Below are 18580 nucleotides of genomic sequence, written 5' to 3'. Positions count from 1 at the left end.
TCAACGCTGATAATAATTACCTCACCTTTCAACACTGATAATAATTACCTAATCTTTCAACTCTGATAATAATTACCTCGCCTTTCAACGCTGATAATAATTACCACACCTTTCAATGCTGATAATAATTACTTCACCTTTCAACGTTGATAACAATTACCACACCTTTCAACGCTGATAATAAATACCTCACCTTTCAACGCTGATAATAATCGCCCCACCTTTCAACGCTGATAATAATTACCACACCTTTCAATGCTGATAATAATTACCACATCTTTCAACGCTGATAATAATTACCACACCTTTCAACGCTGATAATAATTACGACATCTTTCAACGTTGATATTAATTACCCCACCTTTCAACGCTGATAATAATTGCCTCACCTTTCAACGCTGATAATAATTACCTCACCTTTCAACGCTGAAAATAATTACCTCACCTTTCAAGGCTGATAATAATTACTGTAACTTTCAACGGTGATAATAATTACCACACCTTTCAACGCTGATAATAATTTCCACATCTTTCAACGCTGATAATAATTACCACATCTTTCAACGTCGATAATAATTACCCCACATTTCATCGCTAATTATTACCTCATCTCTCAACGCTGATAATAATTACCACACCTTTCAACGCTAATAATAATTACCACACCTTTCAACGCTCTTAATAATTATCACATCTTTCAAGGCTGATAATAATTACCTTACATTTCAACGCTGATAATAATCACCACACCTTTCAACGCTGATAATAATTGCCACACGTTTCAACGCTGATAATAATTACCACATACATCAACGCTGATAATAATTACCACATCTTTGAATGTCGATAATAATTACCCCACCTTTCAACACTGATAATAATTACCACACCTTTCAACGCTGATAATTACCACACCTTTCAACGCTAATAATAATTACCTCACCTTTCAACGCTGATAATAATTACCACACCTTTCAACGCTAATAATAATTACCCAGCTTTCAACGCTGATAATAATTACCTCACCTTTCAACGCTGATAATTACCACACCTTTCAACGCTAATTGTAATTGCCCACCTTTCAACGCTGATAATAATTACCTCAGTTTTCAACGCTGATAATAATTACCACACCTTTCAACGCTGATAATAATTAACTCACCTTTCAACGTTGATAATAATTGCCTCACCTCTCAACGCTGATAATAATTACCACAACTTTCAACGCTGATAATAATTATCTCATCTTTCAACGCTGATAATAATTACTACAACTTTCAACGCTGATAATAATTACCACACCTTTCAACGCTGATAATAATTACCACACCTTTCAACGCTGATAATAATTACCACACCTTTCAACGCTGATAATAATTACCACATCTTTCAACGCTGATAATAATTACCTCACCTTTCAACGCTGATAATAATTACCAAACCTTTCAACGCTAATAATAATTACCAGACCTTTCAACGCTGATAATAATTACCACAACTTTCAACGCTAATAATAATTACCACACCTTACAACGCTGATAATAATTACCAAACCTTTCAACGCTGATAACAATTACCACACCTTTCAACGCTGATAATAATTACCACACCTTTCAACGCTGATAATAATTACCAAACCTTTCAACGCTGATAACAATTACCACACTTTTCAACGCTGATAAATACCACACCTTTCAACGCTGATAATTACAACACCTTTCAACGCTGATAATAATTACCACACCTTTCAACGCTGATAATAATTACCACATCTTTCAACGCTGATAATAATTGCCATATCTTTCAACATCGATAATAATTACCCCACCTTTCAACGCTGATAATAATTACCTCTCCTTTTAACGCTGATAATAATTATCATACCTTTCAACGCTGATAATAGTTACCACACCTTTCAACGCTGATAATAATTACCTCACCTTTCAACGCTGATAATAATTACCTCGCCTTTCAACGCTGATAATAATTACCTCACCTTTCAACGCTGATAATAATTACCACACCTTTCAACGCTGATAATAAGTACCTCACCTTTCAACGCTGATAATAATTAGCACACCTTTCAACGCTGATAATAATTACCTCACCTTTCAACGCTAATAATAATTACCTCGCCTTTCAACGCTGATAATAATTACCTCGCCTTTCAACGCTGATAATAATTACCTCGCCTTTCAACGCTAATAATAATTACCTTGCCTTTCAACGCTGATAATAATTACCTCGCCTTTCAACGCTGATAATAATTACCTCACCTTTCAACACTGATAATAATTACCTAATATTTCAACTCTGATAATAATTACCTCGCCTTTCAACGCTGATAATAATTACCTCACCATTCAACGCTGATAATAATTACCTCACCTTTCAACGCTGATAATAATTACCTCACCTTTCAACGCTGATAATAATTACCTCACCATTCAACGCTGATAATAATTACGTCACCTTTCAACGCTGATAATAATTACCTCACCTTTCAACACTGATAATAATTACCTAATATTTCAACGCTGATAATAATTACCTCGCCTTTCAACGCTAATAATAATTACCTTGCCTTTCAACGCTGATAATAATTACCTCACCTTTCAACACTGATAATAATTACCTCACCATTCAACGCTGATAATAATTACCTCACCTTTCAACGCTGATAATAATTACCTCACCTTTCAACTCTGATAATAATTACCTCACCTTTCAACTCTGATAATAATTACGTCACCTTTCAACGCTGATAATAATTACCTAATCTTTCAACTCTGATAATAATTACCACACCTTTCAACTCTGATAATAATTACCTCACCATTCAACTCTGATAATTATTACCTCGCCTTTCAACGCTGATAATAATTACCTCGCCTTTCAACTCTGATAATAATTACCTCGCCTTTCAACTCTGATAATAATTACCTCACCTTTCAACGCTGATAATAAGTCAAGTGATGACATGCTGGAGTCTTAATTTGCTGGGATATTGTACGATGATCTGAGATAACAGAAGAATTTTTCTTAAGTGTGGTTTACCAGCTGCTTTTTCTTAGTGGAAGGTTTGAATTACTTCAGGGTTGTATATGTCCTAAAGTAATATTTTCATTGAAAAGAAGTGTTTATTAGTGCGTATGCCATGACTTGTGAATACCAAATGTGATTCACTTCACATATACTGATGCCACAACGACATTAATATTTCCGTGTGCATTACCGTACAGGAGGCTGGAGTTATGCAATTCGGGGATCCGTTCCTGTGGTGCCTCAGCGGCAGAAATACTTCTACTTACTATTAGGAATAATTGAAAGCGTTCTTTTAAGAGGTTGATTTAATTTTATTTTTCTTCCTCTAACTTTACGTTTTATTTCGATCATAACACGAGGTCTCATCCAGTCATCTTCAAATTTTCAACGCAGGTGTAAGACAACTTTAATAAGATTCTAGTAACAATTAACATATGTAGGTGCCATGTGTTCAAAGTTATCCAGCTCGTTCCCGGAATCATGGAACTTATGTGATAACTAAGAATATTCTGTTGCATATCTTCCAACATTCAGGAAGGTTCCTCCTCATTCAACGACGGCGTTGAGTCAGATTGAAGTTTGCAGGAACACGTTTGCCAATATTTGTGTGATACAGTTTGAACATTTGATTTCCTCTTAGTCACTTTAAATATATTAAAGTCTACCTCTTCAGAATGGCTTCAATATTTAATGGTTGAGTTTCGTTTTGTGTGAAGACACATTTATGAAAGCACTAATATTTTTTTTTTTTGTTAGCGAACTTTAAATATTTTCAGTTCTTGGGGTAACCTGAGACCGCCTCTTCTGGTCTGCTTCCAATTTTCACCTCTGATGTTTTTCTCACACTGCAAAGTTCACTTTGTTATTGGGATCCGTAAGTTCCAATTTACCAATTTTATTAAATAGACAGTGATTTTAATTTTCATTTACTAACTAAATAATACTTTTTATTGTCTTCATAATTATAACACTGATTTTTTTTTTATCAGAAGGATAACATTCTATAACTATCTGCTGTTTATGTGCAAATTTAAGCTTTTAATGAAGTTAAAACAATCTTGGAATTTTGTAGGACTCAGATAAACTTTCAGTGTCGATCTACTTCACTAAAAGAAATTTTGACTTTGATCTACGTGAGTTTTAAATTGTCAGTTTTATTAATAAATTTCCACGTAATAATTACAGAATGACTTTCCTAGTGGGATTCAGCCGCTTCACGGCTGTTGTATTTTAATACTAATTGTATTTGTATTGAATTCGGGCTTTGTACCTGCTAGTTTTTTTATGTTATTGATTTATCAACTTGGACTTTCTTAGATTACACGATACCAGATAATTTTTTCTTAGTGGATTGCAGAAATTTTTAAACAGAATTGAACTGCGAAAACAGAAATAATGAGACTTTAATGTCTTTTTTTTGATCAAAATCTTAGTGCGCCGGTCCTGTGCTTGAGAAAGTATATATTTAGAAGCAGTGCTCTAATTTTTACACTGCTGTAACTTCCTTTATAATCATTTCCTTATAATTTCTGAAAGCTTAATCTGATCAGCTTCAAATTTTGAACCCTGATCAGCTATTACCAAGTTAAGGTTGGTTGGACACTTGACAAGTGCCGCTGCCCTCTTCTCAAGTTTATATAGTCACTTTCTGAAATTGCTTCTATTGGCTTCTTTTGATATCAGCTTCAAAATTTGAGAAGGTCGTTAGTATTATTAATGGAGTTTGTTGATACAATTTGGCGGGTTTAATTTCGAAATGGCGTATTATTTTATTTTGACGCCGGTGTGTGGCTCTTATTTCAAGGAACAGGACTTATGCTCTTCTTCCTTGGATCGAGTCTGAATGTCTCATAATCCAAAAGGAGTTATATGAACTTAACTGGCTTGATCAAATATTTCTGTGTAGATGCAAATTATGTTGGATTCTGTATAATAACTGGAGAATACCTTTCTAAATATGCTTTAAACTTTCAGTATCATGTGTTTTCCTGGACGGAATCTTTTCTTTGAGGAAATTTTGTTGATCGAATTGATTTCCGTGAAAGGTGTTTCGATGGCCCGTGGCCTGGTAGGCAAAGCTCTCGTTTCACACGCTGAGAGGTCCATGGTTCGATCCCGGCAATGGTGGAAACACTGGGCGTATTTCCTTACATCTGTTGTCCCTGGTCGCCCATCAGTAAATTGAGTACCTGGGTGTTAGTCGAATGGTGTGGGTGGCATCAATATTGACCTAACTTCCCGATATGCTCTGCATAGCAAGCTGCTTTCTGCATTCCTTCTACTTGTACTCGTAGTAATAAAGATATTATTATTATTATTATTATTATTATTATTATTATTATTATTATTATTATTATTATTATTAATATTATTATTATTCAAAAAGTGTTTTTTTAGCAGAAATATGTTACGGTTTTTAACTTATTGGCTCATACTAGGTTAAATCTACATATTGTACTTTTATGTGCACATAACATCTGTGTGCCTTTAAAACCATTATACAAAAAATATGTTATTTTCCCTGAGTTTAAATCATACTTATTTAATTACTTGCATAAGTTCTTATTTCTATCTTAACGCTGTCCCGTCTTACGTAGAACAAATGAAATGCTTTCCACCTGTGTACGTCCCAGTTTCCTTTTTTTTCCTGGCATGGAAAAAATGGAAAAATGTGAAGCACCAGTGTTTCTGTGATAAATGGACCCAACGCCGATCACTTGATAGTTTCAGATTTTTAGTGATATAACAGGAAAATGCCTCTTAAGCCTTTCTTCAATCAAAAACCAGCTTTCTTCAACGCTGGATTTTATTAATTCCTACTTTGCAGTTGTTTTTTAAATTGGGTATTAATGTCTCTGTGATAACCTGATTCACTTTGAGGCCTCTACGGTAATATTTAGTTACATAAGGAACCCATGCTACACTCTGAACTATTCCTGTAGCATACACTGACGTACAGGGAACTGTTGTTATGCAAGATCGTATACCTTTCTCAGTTCACACACTGACCGATACACATCTGTTAATTACTATTTTCACAAGAATATACAGCGGTCATAGTTAACGATCCTTCACAGACTTATAAGCAGTCTCTCTGAAGAACAGTGAGCCAGGAAAAAAGTCACTGAGCCAGCACAGAACACTTCACTCTGGGATTCCAAAAACAGAGTGAATGTAACTCATCTAGTTCACGGGCCATAAAAAACGTTTTCTGCCTCCTCGACAATTTTCGGTTTACTTTTGATCTTACTAATTCACTCTTTTAGATTCATAACTTTTGTATTAATGTTTATTATTGTGTTATTACTCCATATTTAAATGCAGCTCTTTTTGCTAACCTTTGAATATTATATGGTCTTCGACCGAATATTTAATGCACTTGTAAATTCGTTTTATAATATTCATTTAAGAATTAATCTGGACGAGACTGTGTTCTTTACTTTCTTACGTATATCCTCAATTGTACAAAAATATACCATGTAACTTACCTGGAGAACTTTTCAGGAAAGAGCGGGAGGTTTGAGGTGTAAAGAAACCCTCGACCTGGTGTCCAGGAAGCCACCCAGAGTGGTTGAGTTCCGCTGGGACTGTATGGCAGGTGTATGTACATTTTGCATCTGTAAGGAGTACACTCTCTCGTTACTAATTAAATATGTAAAAGTATATATTTGTGCACTGTACCACTATATAATCTTAATGTAATTCGATTGCTTAATGTGATAATCACAAACAAGTGGCAATTTAAGAGCCCACAATGACGAAGAAATCTTCAAGCTTTGGATGCGGTAAAAACGTTGCTGATTATTGCCCTGTGAAAATATTAATATAATGAGTATGTTTATTTTCAATTTATATTTAATGTATTATGAGAACTCGGTTGACCTCCAGTTTAAGTAAGACATGTCCAGTACCTCAGAGAATTGTTACATTTGCGACGACTCAAGGAAATGAATCTTTAGGAACAAAAGCATGAGAGGAAATATAAATATTATACAATCCAACAGAAGTTTCACCGGATGACTCAAGTGAAATATTTCAAAAGATATTCATTCAATATGAATGTGCAATTCCTTACACATTTGTAAATCCAAAGAAATTTTGCAACACATACATTTGTGAACAATGTTTTTCATTATAAGAACTATTACATCTAAGAGTCAGACATGAATTTTTAAAGAATATTTGCACACAATTTTAAGACCCTGTGTCACAAACATTGAATATAATGTTAACATTCTCGCCACTAAACTGTAGCCACAAATATCATATATAGATTAAATAAATGTGAGGTTTTACGTGCATTATGCTTATAACGTTAATTCTTAGGTGACTGAACATTACTAAACCGCCATATCCATTTCCACTTTGTAATATTTGATATAATTGATTTTTCAAGCATGATTTTCAATTTTTTATTGCTAAATCTCATTATTTTTTCAATATAATGAAACATATTTTAAAACGTAAATTGTGTTACACCTTAACGTAAATTTACTATTTAATGAAAACTGGGATTATTTTCGTAATACAGTGAGTGATTTGTGCATGGCAGGATCCATACAAAGCTTTAAGAAGAGGTATGATAAAGCTTATGGAGCAAGGAGAGAGTGGACCTAGTAGTGACCAGTAAAGAGGCGGGACCTTGAGCTATGAATCGACTCCTGCAACCACAATTAGGTGAGCAATAAGGTTAGCACACACACACACACACACACACACACACGTGCCACTCTCCACCTCTCCATCACTCTGTCACCCCCCCTCCCTCTACCCATCTCTCTCCGCTTGCAATCTCCCCCACCCACACACACACATGCACACACACACATACACAAACACACACACACAAACACACACACACATTACAATACCTAACCCATAAAAAAGTGGTCGCTCAGAGGGAAAGTTGAAGGCTCAAGGGATCAGAGGAAGATGGTCCTGGTAAGGAAGAATGGATAGAAGAGCAATGAAAAAGGATGGAACAAGGGTGGGAGAGCAAACTAGGTGAGCTTTCTGCGAAAACGGACAAGAGGATGGAGGTAGAGGAGAAGAATTGGAAGTCACAAGCCGAAGCCGCAGAAACAAGGATATGAGCCTTAGAATGTGAGGTAAATAGGCTGAAGCAAGTTACAGGGCTATTGCCCAGAGGAGACATAGCATCTGAAGCAGGTACACCCCTAGTGAACAAGGAGCCCAATAGAAAGAAAGGAGACATGACTTACGCTAAGGCCCTACCAGTCCACCAAGCAAAGCCGAGGAATGAAGCCAGGAAGCTGTTAGGAGCAAGGATAGCAGTAAGAGAGTGGGAGAGAAGGTGGAGAGGTGGATAGGTCCAGTGCAGAGGCACGATCATACCAACAAAAGTAAAAGGAAAAAAAGAGACACAGTGGCCATGTACAAATGGAATCCAGAGACATAGAGGAAAAGGCAATGGGAAGAGGAGAGGGAGAAGTCAGTGTTTATTCATGGGCTTCAGGCAAGCGAGGGGAGGACACAAAATGAAAGACGGCAGGAACAAAAACAGGAGATTGAAAACATCATCAAAGAAATAGGCGAGGAGGACATGACTGAGATAGCAAATTTTCAGAGAATAGGGGGGTACTTGAAGAGGAGAAATCGGCTGGTCAGACAGATTTTCAAGACAGAAAGAGTATGGAACACGATCCTGCAAGAGTAACCATGGCAAAGGAATCGTCAACGTACATGAGAGTGTACCTAGATGGAGACAGAACAAGAACAGAACGACAGCTGCTGAATGAGAGGACACAGAAACGAAAGTGGCTAGAAACAGAAACGAGGACAGAGTCAGCAGAGGACAACCAGAGCAGGACAAAGCAACAAGTGCAAGCACACACAGAACCACCTGTAGAACCCCACAACCAAACACGCTATCACAACACAAACCACAATCCACACTTACAGCCCCTACCCACACACTATGCTGTAGAATCTTACAGCACACTGCCAGGTCCTCCACCCTCACATAACCCCCAGAACACAGTGTTGGAGAGGAAACTGAAGGTATGGTACCCCAACGCTGATGGAATAACGAATGAGTGGGAGGAGTTGCACGAAAGAGTCAAAGAGGCTCCACCGGACATCATAGCACTCAGAGAAACCAAGCTCAAAGGAACGATAACAGATGCCATCTTTCCAATGGGATATTAGATCCTGAAGAAAGACAGAGGGAACAGAGGGGGTGGAGGAGTGGCACTGCTCATCAAAAAACAATGGGATTTTGTTGAGCTGGAGAGAGGTGACAGAAGAGAAGCAAGAGAGTACATAAAAGGAACACTTCAGTCTGGAGGTCCCAAGGTGGTAATTGCAGTGATGCATAATCCACCACAGAACAGCAGGAGGCCAAGTAAGAGTATGATGTGAGTAATATAGCGATGGTTGACATACTGGTTGAAGTGGCCAGAAGGGCACATGCAAGCAGGGCAAAGCTGCTGATTATGAGAGACTTCAATCACAAGGAAATTGACTGAGAGAACCTGGAATCACATGGGGGCCCAGAAACGTGGCGGGGTAAGATGATGAAGGTTTTACTGGAAAACCTCATGTACCAACATGTAAGGGACACTACCAGAGAGAGAGAAGAGGATCAACCAGTAAGACTGGACATAGTTTTCACTTTGAGTAGTGCAGATATTGAGTACATCACATACAAAAGTCCCCTTGGAGCCAGTGACCATGTGGTTCTGAGCTTCAAATTCATAGTAGAGTTACAAGTGGAGAGGGAAGCAGGAAGAGCAGGATAAATGAAGCCAAACTACAAGAGGGGGGACTACACAGGCATGAAGTTTTCCTGCACGAGGCTCAGTAAGACATAGTACTGGAAGGGAAGTCAATAAACGAGATGATGGAATATGTGACAACAATATGCAAGGAAGCTGTGGAGAGGTTTGCTCCCAAGGGTAACAGAAATAACGAGAAAGCTAGATTGAGCCCTTGGTTCACGAAAGGTGTAGAGGCCAAAACTAAATGTGGTAGAGAATGGAAGAAGAATAGAAGGTAAAGGACCCAGGAGAATAAGGAGAGCAGTCGTAGAGCCAGAAAAGGTATGACGGGAGGCCCAATGACAATACGAAAATGACATAGCAGCGAAAGCCAAATCTGACCCAAAGCTGTTGTACAGCCACATCAGGAGGAAAACAACAATCAAGGACCAGGTAATCAGGTTGAGGAAGGAAGGAGGAGAGATCACAAGAAATGACTGCAAAGTATGTGAGGAGCTCAACAAGAGATTCAAAGAAGTGTTCACAGAGGAGACAGAAGGGACTTTGGAAAGACTGAGAGGTGGGGTACACCATCGCCTGTTGGACATAATACATTCAACCGAGGAAGAAGTGGAAAGGCTTCTAAGCGAGCTAGATACCTTAAAGGCAATGGGGCAGGAAAACATCTCTTCATGGGTAATGAGAGGGAGAGCAGAGGTACCATATGTACCACTAACAACAATCTTCAAAACATCTGTCGGAACAAAGCGACTACCTGAGGAATGGAAGACAGCAAATGTAGTCCCAATGTACAGTATGAAAAGTCATGGAGAAGATCATCAGGAGAAAAGTGGTGGAGCACCTTGCAAGGAATGAACATATCAAGGACAGCCAACACGATTTCAGGGACAGGAAATCCTGTGTCACAAGCCTTCTGGAGTTCTATGACAGGGTGACAGCAGTAAGACAAGAGCGAGAGGGGTGAGTACATTGCGTTCTCTTGGACTGTAAGAAGGCGTTTGACACAGTTCCACAAAAGAAATTAATTCAAAAGATGGAGGACCAGGCAGGGATAACAGGGAAGGCACTGATATGCATTATGGAATACCTGTGAGGAAGACAACAACGAGTCATGGTACGTGGTGAGGTGTCAGAGTGGGCGCCTGTGACGAGTGGGGTTCCATAGTGGTCAGTCCTAGGATCGGTGCTGTTTCTGGTATTTTTGAACGACTTGACGGAAGGAATAGATTCAGAAGTATCCCTGTTTGCAAATGATGTGAAGTTGATGAGAAGTATTCAATCAGACAAGGACCAGGCAGTACTACAAGGGCATCTTGATAGGCTGCAGGCCTGGTCCAGCAACTTGCTCCTGGAGTTTAACCCCACCAAGTGAAAAGTCATGAAGACTAGGGAGGGCAAAGAAGACCGCAGACGGACTACAGACTAGGGGGGCCAGAGACTACAAACCTTAATCAAGGAAAAGGATCTACGACTGAGTATAACACCGGGCACATCTCTTGAGGCGCACATCAACCAAATAACTGCTGCATCATACGGGCGCCTAGCAAACCTAAAATTAGCATTCCGACATCTCAATAAGGATCGTTAAGGACCCTATACACCGTGTATGTTAGGAGTATGCAGCACAAATTTCGAACCCACACCTAGCCAAGCACGTAAGGAAACTAGAGAAAGTGCAAAGGTTTGCAACAAGACTAGTCCCGGAGCTAAGGGGCATATCCTACGAGAAGAGGTTAAGGGAAATCGACCTGACGACACTGGAAGACAGAAGAGATAGGGGGAGGGATATGATAACGACATATAAAATACTGAGAGGAATCGACAAGGTGGACAGAGACAGGATGTTCCAGTGATGGGACGCAGTAACAAGAGGTCATAGTTGGAAGTTGAAGACTCAGATGAATCACAGGGGTGTTAGGAAGTATTTCTTCAGTCACAGAGTTGTCAGGAAGTGGAATAGTCTGGGAAGTGACGTAGTGGAGGCAGGATCCATACATAATTTTACGAAGAGTTATGATAAAAGTCATGCACCGAGAAGTGTGATCTAGTATCGACCAGTGAAGAGACGGGGCGGCCAGGAACTGTGATTCGACCCGTGCAACTAAAACTTGGTGAGTTGAACTAGAGAAGTACACACACACACACGCAAACACACACACAAACACACACACACACACACACAACCAAGTGTGCTAGGGAATGGAAGAAATATAGAAGGCAAAGGACCCAGGAGAATAAGGAGAACAGTCGTAGAGCCAGAAACGAATATGCACAGATAAGAAGGGAGGCCCAAAGACAATATGAAAATGACATAGCAGCGAAAGCCAAATCTGACCCGAAACTGTTGTACAGCCACATCAGCAGGAAAACAACAGTCAAGGACCAGGTAATCAGGCTAAGGAAGGAAGGAGGAGAGACAACAAGAAATGACCGTGAAGTATGTGAAGAACTCAACAAGAGATTCAAAGAAGTGTTCACAGAGGAGACAGAAGGGACTCCAGAAAGACGGAGAGGTGGGGCACACCACCAAGTGCTGGACACAGTGCACACAACCGAGGAAGAAGTGAAGAGGCTTCTGAGTGAGCTAGATACCTCAAAGGCAATGGGGCCAGATAACATCTCCCCATGGGTATTGAGAGAGGGAGCAGAGGCGCTATGTGTACCCCTAACAACAATATTCAATACATCTATCGAAACAGGGAGATTGCCTGAGGCATGGAAGACAGCAAATGTAGTCCCAATCTTTAAAAAAGAAGACAGACATGAAGCATTAAACTACAGACCAGTGTCACTGACATGTATAGTATGCAAAATCATGGAGAAGATTTTCAGGAGAAGAGTGGTGGAACACCTAGAAAGGAATGATCTCATCAACAGCAGCCAACATGGTTTCAGGGACGGGAAATCCTGTGTCACAAACCTACTGGAGTTCTATGACATGGTGACAGCAGTAAGACAAGAGAGAGAGGGGTGGGTGGATTGCATTTTCTTGGACTGCAAGAAGGCGTTTGACACAGTTCCACACAAGAGATTGGTGCAAAAACTGGAGGACCAAGCAGGGATAACAGAGAAGGCACTACAATGGATCAGGGAATACTTGTCAGAAAGACAGCAGCGAGTCATGGTACGTGGCGAGGTGTCAGAGTGGGCACCTGTGACCAGCGGGGTCCCGCAGGGGTCAGTCCTAGGACCAGTGCTGTTTCTGGTATTTGTGAACGACATGACGGAAGGAATAGACTCTGAGGTGTCCCTGTTTGCAGATGACGTGAAGTTGATGAGAAGAATTCACTCGATCGAAGACCAGGCAGAACTACAAAGGGATCTGGACAGGCTGCAGACCTGGTCCAGCAATTGGCTCCTGGAGTTCAATCCCACCAAGTGCAAAGTCATGAAGATTGGGGAAGGGCAAAGAAGGCCGCAGACGGAGTACAGTCTAGGGGGTCAGAGACTACAAACCTCACTCAAGGAAAAAGATCTTGGGGTGAGTATAACACCAGGCACATCTCCTGAAGCGCACATCAACCAAATAACTGCTGCAGCATATGGGCGCCTAGCAAACCTCAGAACAGCATTCCGACATCTTAATAAGGAATCATTCAGGACCCTGTACACCGTGTATGTTAGGCCCATATTGGAGTATGCGGCACCAGTTTGGAACCCACACCTAGCCAAGCACGTGAAGAAACTAGAGAAAGTGCAAAGGTTTGCAACAAGACTAGTCCCAGAGCTAAGAGGTATGTCCTACGAGGAGAGGTTAAGGGAAATCAACCTGACGACACTGGAGGACAGGAGAGTTAGGGGGGACATGATAACGACATACAAAATACTGAGAGGAATTGACAAGGTGGACAAAGACAGGATGTTCCAGAGATTGGACACAGTAACAAGGGGACACAGTTGGAAGCTGAAGACACAGATGAATCACAGGGATGTTAGGAAGTATTTCTTCAGCCACAGAGTAGTCAGTAAGTGGAATAGTTTGGGAAGCGATGTAGTGGAGGCAGGATCCATACATAGCTTTAAGCAGAGGTATGATAAAGCTCACGGCTCAGGGAGAGTGACCTAGTAGCGATCAGTGAAGAGGCGGGGCCAGGAGCTCGGACTCGACCCCCGCAACCTCAACTAGGTGAGTACAACTAGGTGAGTACACACATACACACACACACACACACACAGAAGCTGGAGGATCAGACACACGTAAAAGGAAGGGCACTGCAATGGATAAGGGAATACCTGACAGGGAGGCAGCAACGAGTCATGGTACGTGAAGAGGTATCACAGTGGGCGCCTGTTACGAGCGGGGTCCCACAGGGGTCAGTTCTAGGACCAGTGCTATTTTTGATATATGTGAACGACATGATGGAAGGAATAGACTCTGAAGTGTCCCTGTTCGCAGATGACGTGAAGTTGATGAGAAGAATTAAATCGGACGAGGATGAGGCAGGACTGCAAAGAGACCTGGAGAGGCTGGACATGTGATCCAGTAACTGGCTTCTCGAATTCAATCCAGCCAAATGCAAAGTCATGAAGATTGGGGAGGGGCAAAGAAGACTGCAGACAGAGTATAGGCTAGGTGGACAAAGACTACAGACCTCACTCAGGGAGAAAGACCTTGGGGTGACCATAACACCGAGCACATCACCGGAGGCACACATCAACCAAATAACCGCTGCAGCATACGGGCACCTGGCAAACCTGAGAATAGCGTTCCGATACCTTAATAAGGAATCGTTCAAGACACTGTACACTGTGTATGTTAGGCCCATACTGGAGTATGCAGCACCAGTCTGGAACCCACACCTGGTCAAGCACGTCAAGAAGTTAGAGAAAGTACAAAGGTTTGCAACAAGGCTAGTCCCAGAGCTCAAGGGAATGTCGTACGAGGAAAGGTTAAGGGAAATCGGACTGACGACACTGGAGGACAGAAGGGTCAGGGGAGACATGATAACGACATACAAGATACTGCGGGGAATAGACAAGGTGGACAGAGATAGGATGTTCCAGAGAGGGGACACAGGGACAAGGGGTCACAACTGGAAGCTGAAGACTCAGACGAGTCACAGGGACGTTAGGAAGTATTTCTTCAGTCATAGAGTTGTCAGCAAGTGGAATAGCCTAGCAAGTGAAGTAGTGGAGGCAGGAACCATACATAGTTTTAAGAAGAGGTATGACAAAGCTCAGGAAGCAGAGAGAGAGAGGATCCAGTAGCGATCAGTGAAGAGGCAGGGCCAGGAGCTGAGTCTCGACCCCTGCAACCACAATTAGGTGAGTACAATTAGGTGAGTACACACACACACACACACACACACACACAAGCTCTCTCTCTCTCACATACACACACATACACACACACACACATACACACAGGTCCAGGTTCCAATTAACCGCCAAACTGAATGTGAATGGTCTAACTCTCATAGCACGATAAAGAATAGGCACTCAAGTATTCAATAAGGTTTAGCAAATGGTAATCTATTGAACAAGGCGATTAACTCACTATAAGCAGGTCGATATAGGCAACACTGTAAGGGTGGGAGTCAGGTCACAAGAGGTTGTGGACACAAGCGACAACTGAGAATTTACATTACACTCCAAGCACAAGCCACCTGCTTTTCAGACACATAATAAACCCACACATAATTCGACACATAATTACACACACACACACACACACACACACACACACACACACACACATACACAAACACACACACACACACACACACACACACACACACACACACACACACATACACACACACACACACACACACACACACACACACACACACACACACACACACACACACACACACATACACTCCCCCCTCACCACCGACATCTCACTACTTCCCCTGATCCCTCCCCTCCCTCGATCACCCTCCCCTCCCCCGTTCACCCTAAACCCTCCCCATCCCTCCCCACTCAGCTCCCACATAGCCACAGTTCCTCCACTACTTCCCCCCCCCCCCCACACTCTGACATACACACTACTAACCTAACATACAGAACTACATAGGTTTCCCACTCTGAGGCAATCAGGATAAAACAAAAATGGGTTCCCAGAGAGCAACAAGAAAAACCAAGGGACAGGAGGAGGAAAATGCAAAGGAAGATTGGGCAGCAGAGCTCATAAAAAGGGATCATGAATAGGAAAAGAAACTAGAAGAACTTAGCATGAGAATGGAAGAGAGGATAGATATGGAAAGCAGGAAGTGGGAGGTGCATGTCAAAGCAGCAGAAGCTAGGATACAGAGTTTAGAAGAGGAATTGAAAAATCTGAAGCAGCCTAAAGAACTAAAGAACATTTTGGGATTGACAACAGAGACTGCTACCTCAGCCACAAATAAGGGGACTGTAGGGAAAGAAGGGGCACATCTGCATGGAGATGCTCTATCAGAGGAGACTGTAGCAAATGAAAGAGCTAAGCTTTATGTGGAGGCCCTAACAGACAACAACAGAGCCCAAGGAAAGCCGAGAAGGGAAAATGACAGGCCACTGAGCCCAAGTACATTAGCCAGGGAAACTGATGAAAGGAAAGCTGCAGTGGAGGAAACCAAATTAAATGAGGGGATACACAGGGATATGCAGTGGGAGAATGAAAGGGTGAGGTCAGTCTTTGTGTATGGGCTCCAGGAAGTCGAAGGGGAAACATATGAAGCAAGAAAACAAGGGGAAAAAAAAGCAATTGAAAGCATCATGAAAGCAATAGGAGAAGACGATATGACCCAGCTGGAAAATTTTCGGAGAATAGGGGGGTTTGTAAAAAAAAGAACCCGGCCAGTGAGAGTGACCTTCAAGGCAGAAGCGACTCGGACCAGGATCCTGCAGGAGAAAGCACGATTAAGGGACATGACGGCATACAGGAAGGCGTATCTCGACCGCGACAGAACACAAGAAGAAAGGAAGAAACTGAGAGAGATGGTACAAAGGCGAAAGGAGGAAAGAGAGGGGATGGAAAAGACAGACAGGAGATCCCAGACCCAGGAAGAAGATCAAATACAGCCTCCCTCACAACTTTCTATAGAAGCCTCCCAACCAGGTCAACCCCAGTGCAACCAAACACTCTAAATCAAAACACCCATGCCACATCCAATGCCCCCACCCACTACATTACAAACTTCACCCCCACAGCAACTACCCATAGTTCCTTACCAGGTCTCCCACTTCCCCAACCCCAATATACTTCCCAGACCAGTCTTAGAAAAGAAGTTGAAGGTGTGGTATACAAATGCAGATGGAATAACAAACAAGTATGAGGAGTGGCACGAAAGAATCAAAGAGACATAATAGCACTCACAGAAACAAAACTCACCAGAATAATAACAGATTCAATCTTTCCATCCGGATATCAAATCCTCAGGAAAGACAGAGGGAGGAGAGGGGGAGGAGGAGTTGCACTGCTCATTAAAAACCAGTGGGGTTTTGAGAAAATGGAAGGAATGGATGGCATGGGCGAAAGGGACTACTTAGTAGGAACAATCCAGTCTGAGGGACATAAGGTGATAATTGCAGTAATGTACAACCCACCACAGAACTGCAGGAGGCCAAGAGAAGAATACGATGAGAGCAACAGAGCAATGATCGACACACTAGCCGAGGTGGCCAGGAGAGCACACATGGGGGGAGCAAAGTTACTAGTTATGGGTGATTTCAATCACAAGGAGATTGACTGGGAAAACCTAGAGCCCCATGGGGGTCCCGAAACATGGAGAGCCAAGATGATGGATGTGGTACTGGAGAACCTCATGCATCAACATGTTAGAGACACTACCAGAGAGAGAGGAGAGGATGAACCAGCAAGGTTGGACCTTGTATTCACCATGAGTAGTTCGGACATCGAGGGTATCATGTATGAAAGGCCCCTGGGAGCTAGTGATCATGTGGTTCTGTGCTTCAACTACATAGTTGAGCTCCAAGTGGAGAGAGTAGCAGGAATAGGCTGGGAAAAACCAAACTACAAAAGGGGGAACTACTCAGGCATGAGGAACTTCCTTCAAGACATTCAGTGGGAGAGGGAACTGACAGGAAAACCAGTACAAGAAATGATGGACTATGTAGCAACAAAATGCAAGGAGGCAGAGGAGAGGTTTGTTCCCAAGGGAAGAACAGAACGAGTCCTTGGTTCACCCAAAGGTGTAGGGAGGCAAAAACTAGGTGTACTAGAGAATGGAAAAGGTACAGAAGACAGAGAACCCAGGAAAATAAAGAAATCAGCCGAAGAGCCAGAAACGAATATGCACAGATAAGAAGGGAGGCTCAGAGACAATATGAAAATGACATAGCATCAAAAGTAAAGACTGACCCAAAGCTGTTGTACAGCCACATCAGGAGGAAAACAACAGTCAAGGACCAGGTAATCAGACTGAGGAAGGGTGATGGGGAATTCACAAGAAACGACCAAGAGGTATGTCAGGAGCTCAACACAAGATTTAAAGAGGTATTTACAGTGGAAACCAGTAGGACTCCAAGAAATCAGAACAGGGGGGCACACCAGCAAGTGCTGGATGAGGTACATATAACCAAGGAGGAGGTGAAGAAGCTGCTATGCGAACTTGACACCTCAAAGGCGGTGGGACCAGACAACATCTCTCCATGGGTCCTTAAAGAGGGAGCAGAGATATTGTGTGAGCCATTAACAAAGATCTTCAACACATCATTTGAAACTGGGCAACTCCCTGAGGTATGGAAAATGGCAAATGTAGTCCCAATTTTTAAAAAGGGAGACAGACATGAGGCACTAAACTACAGACCTGTATCACTAACGTGTATAGTATGCAAGGTCATGGAGAAGA

General features: G+C 41.7%; 1 protein-coding gene across 1 annotated transcript in view; it reads right to left on the bottom strand.

The window, feature by feature from the left end:
• LOC128687511 (probable glutamate receptor) overlaps positions 1 to 18580 on the bottom strand; it is a 180100-nt gene that overhangs the window by 135051 nt on the left and 26469 nt on the right. The window contains exon 3 of the mRNA XM_070083858.1: positions 6534 to 6662. Within this exon, the coding sequence (XP_069939959.1) occupies positions 6534 to 6662 (129 nt within the window). The remainder of the gene's footprint in view (positions 1 to 6533; positions 6663 to 18580) is intronic.

This window comes from Cherax quadricarinatus, chromosome 11 (genome assembly GCF_038502225.1).
Source record: "Cherax quadricarinatus isolate ZL_2023a chromosome 11, ASM3850222v1, whole genome shotgun sequence".
In the NCBI taxonomy this organism is placed as follows: domain Eukaryota; kingdom Metazoa; phylum Arthropoda; class Malacostraca; order Decapoda; family Parastacidae; genus Cherax; species Cherax quadricarinatus.
The sequence above is the reverse complement of the archived record's forward strand: the minus strand, read 5'-3'. Positions and strand labels throughout refer to the sequence as shown.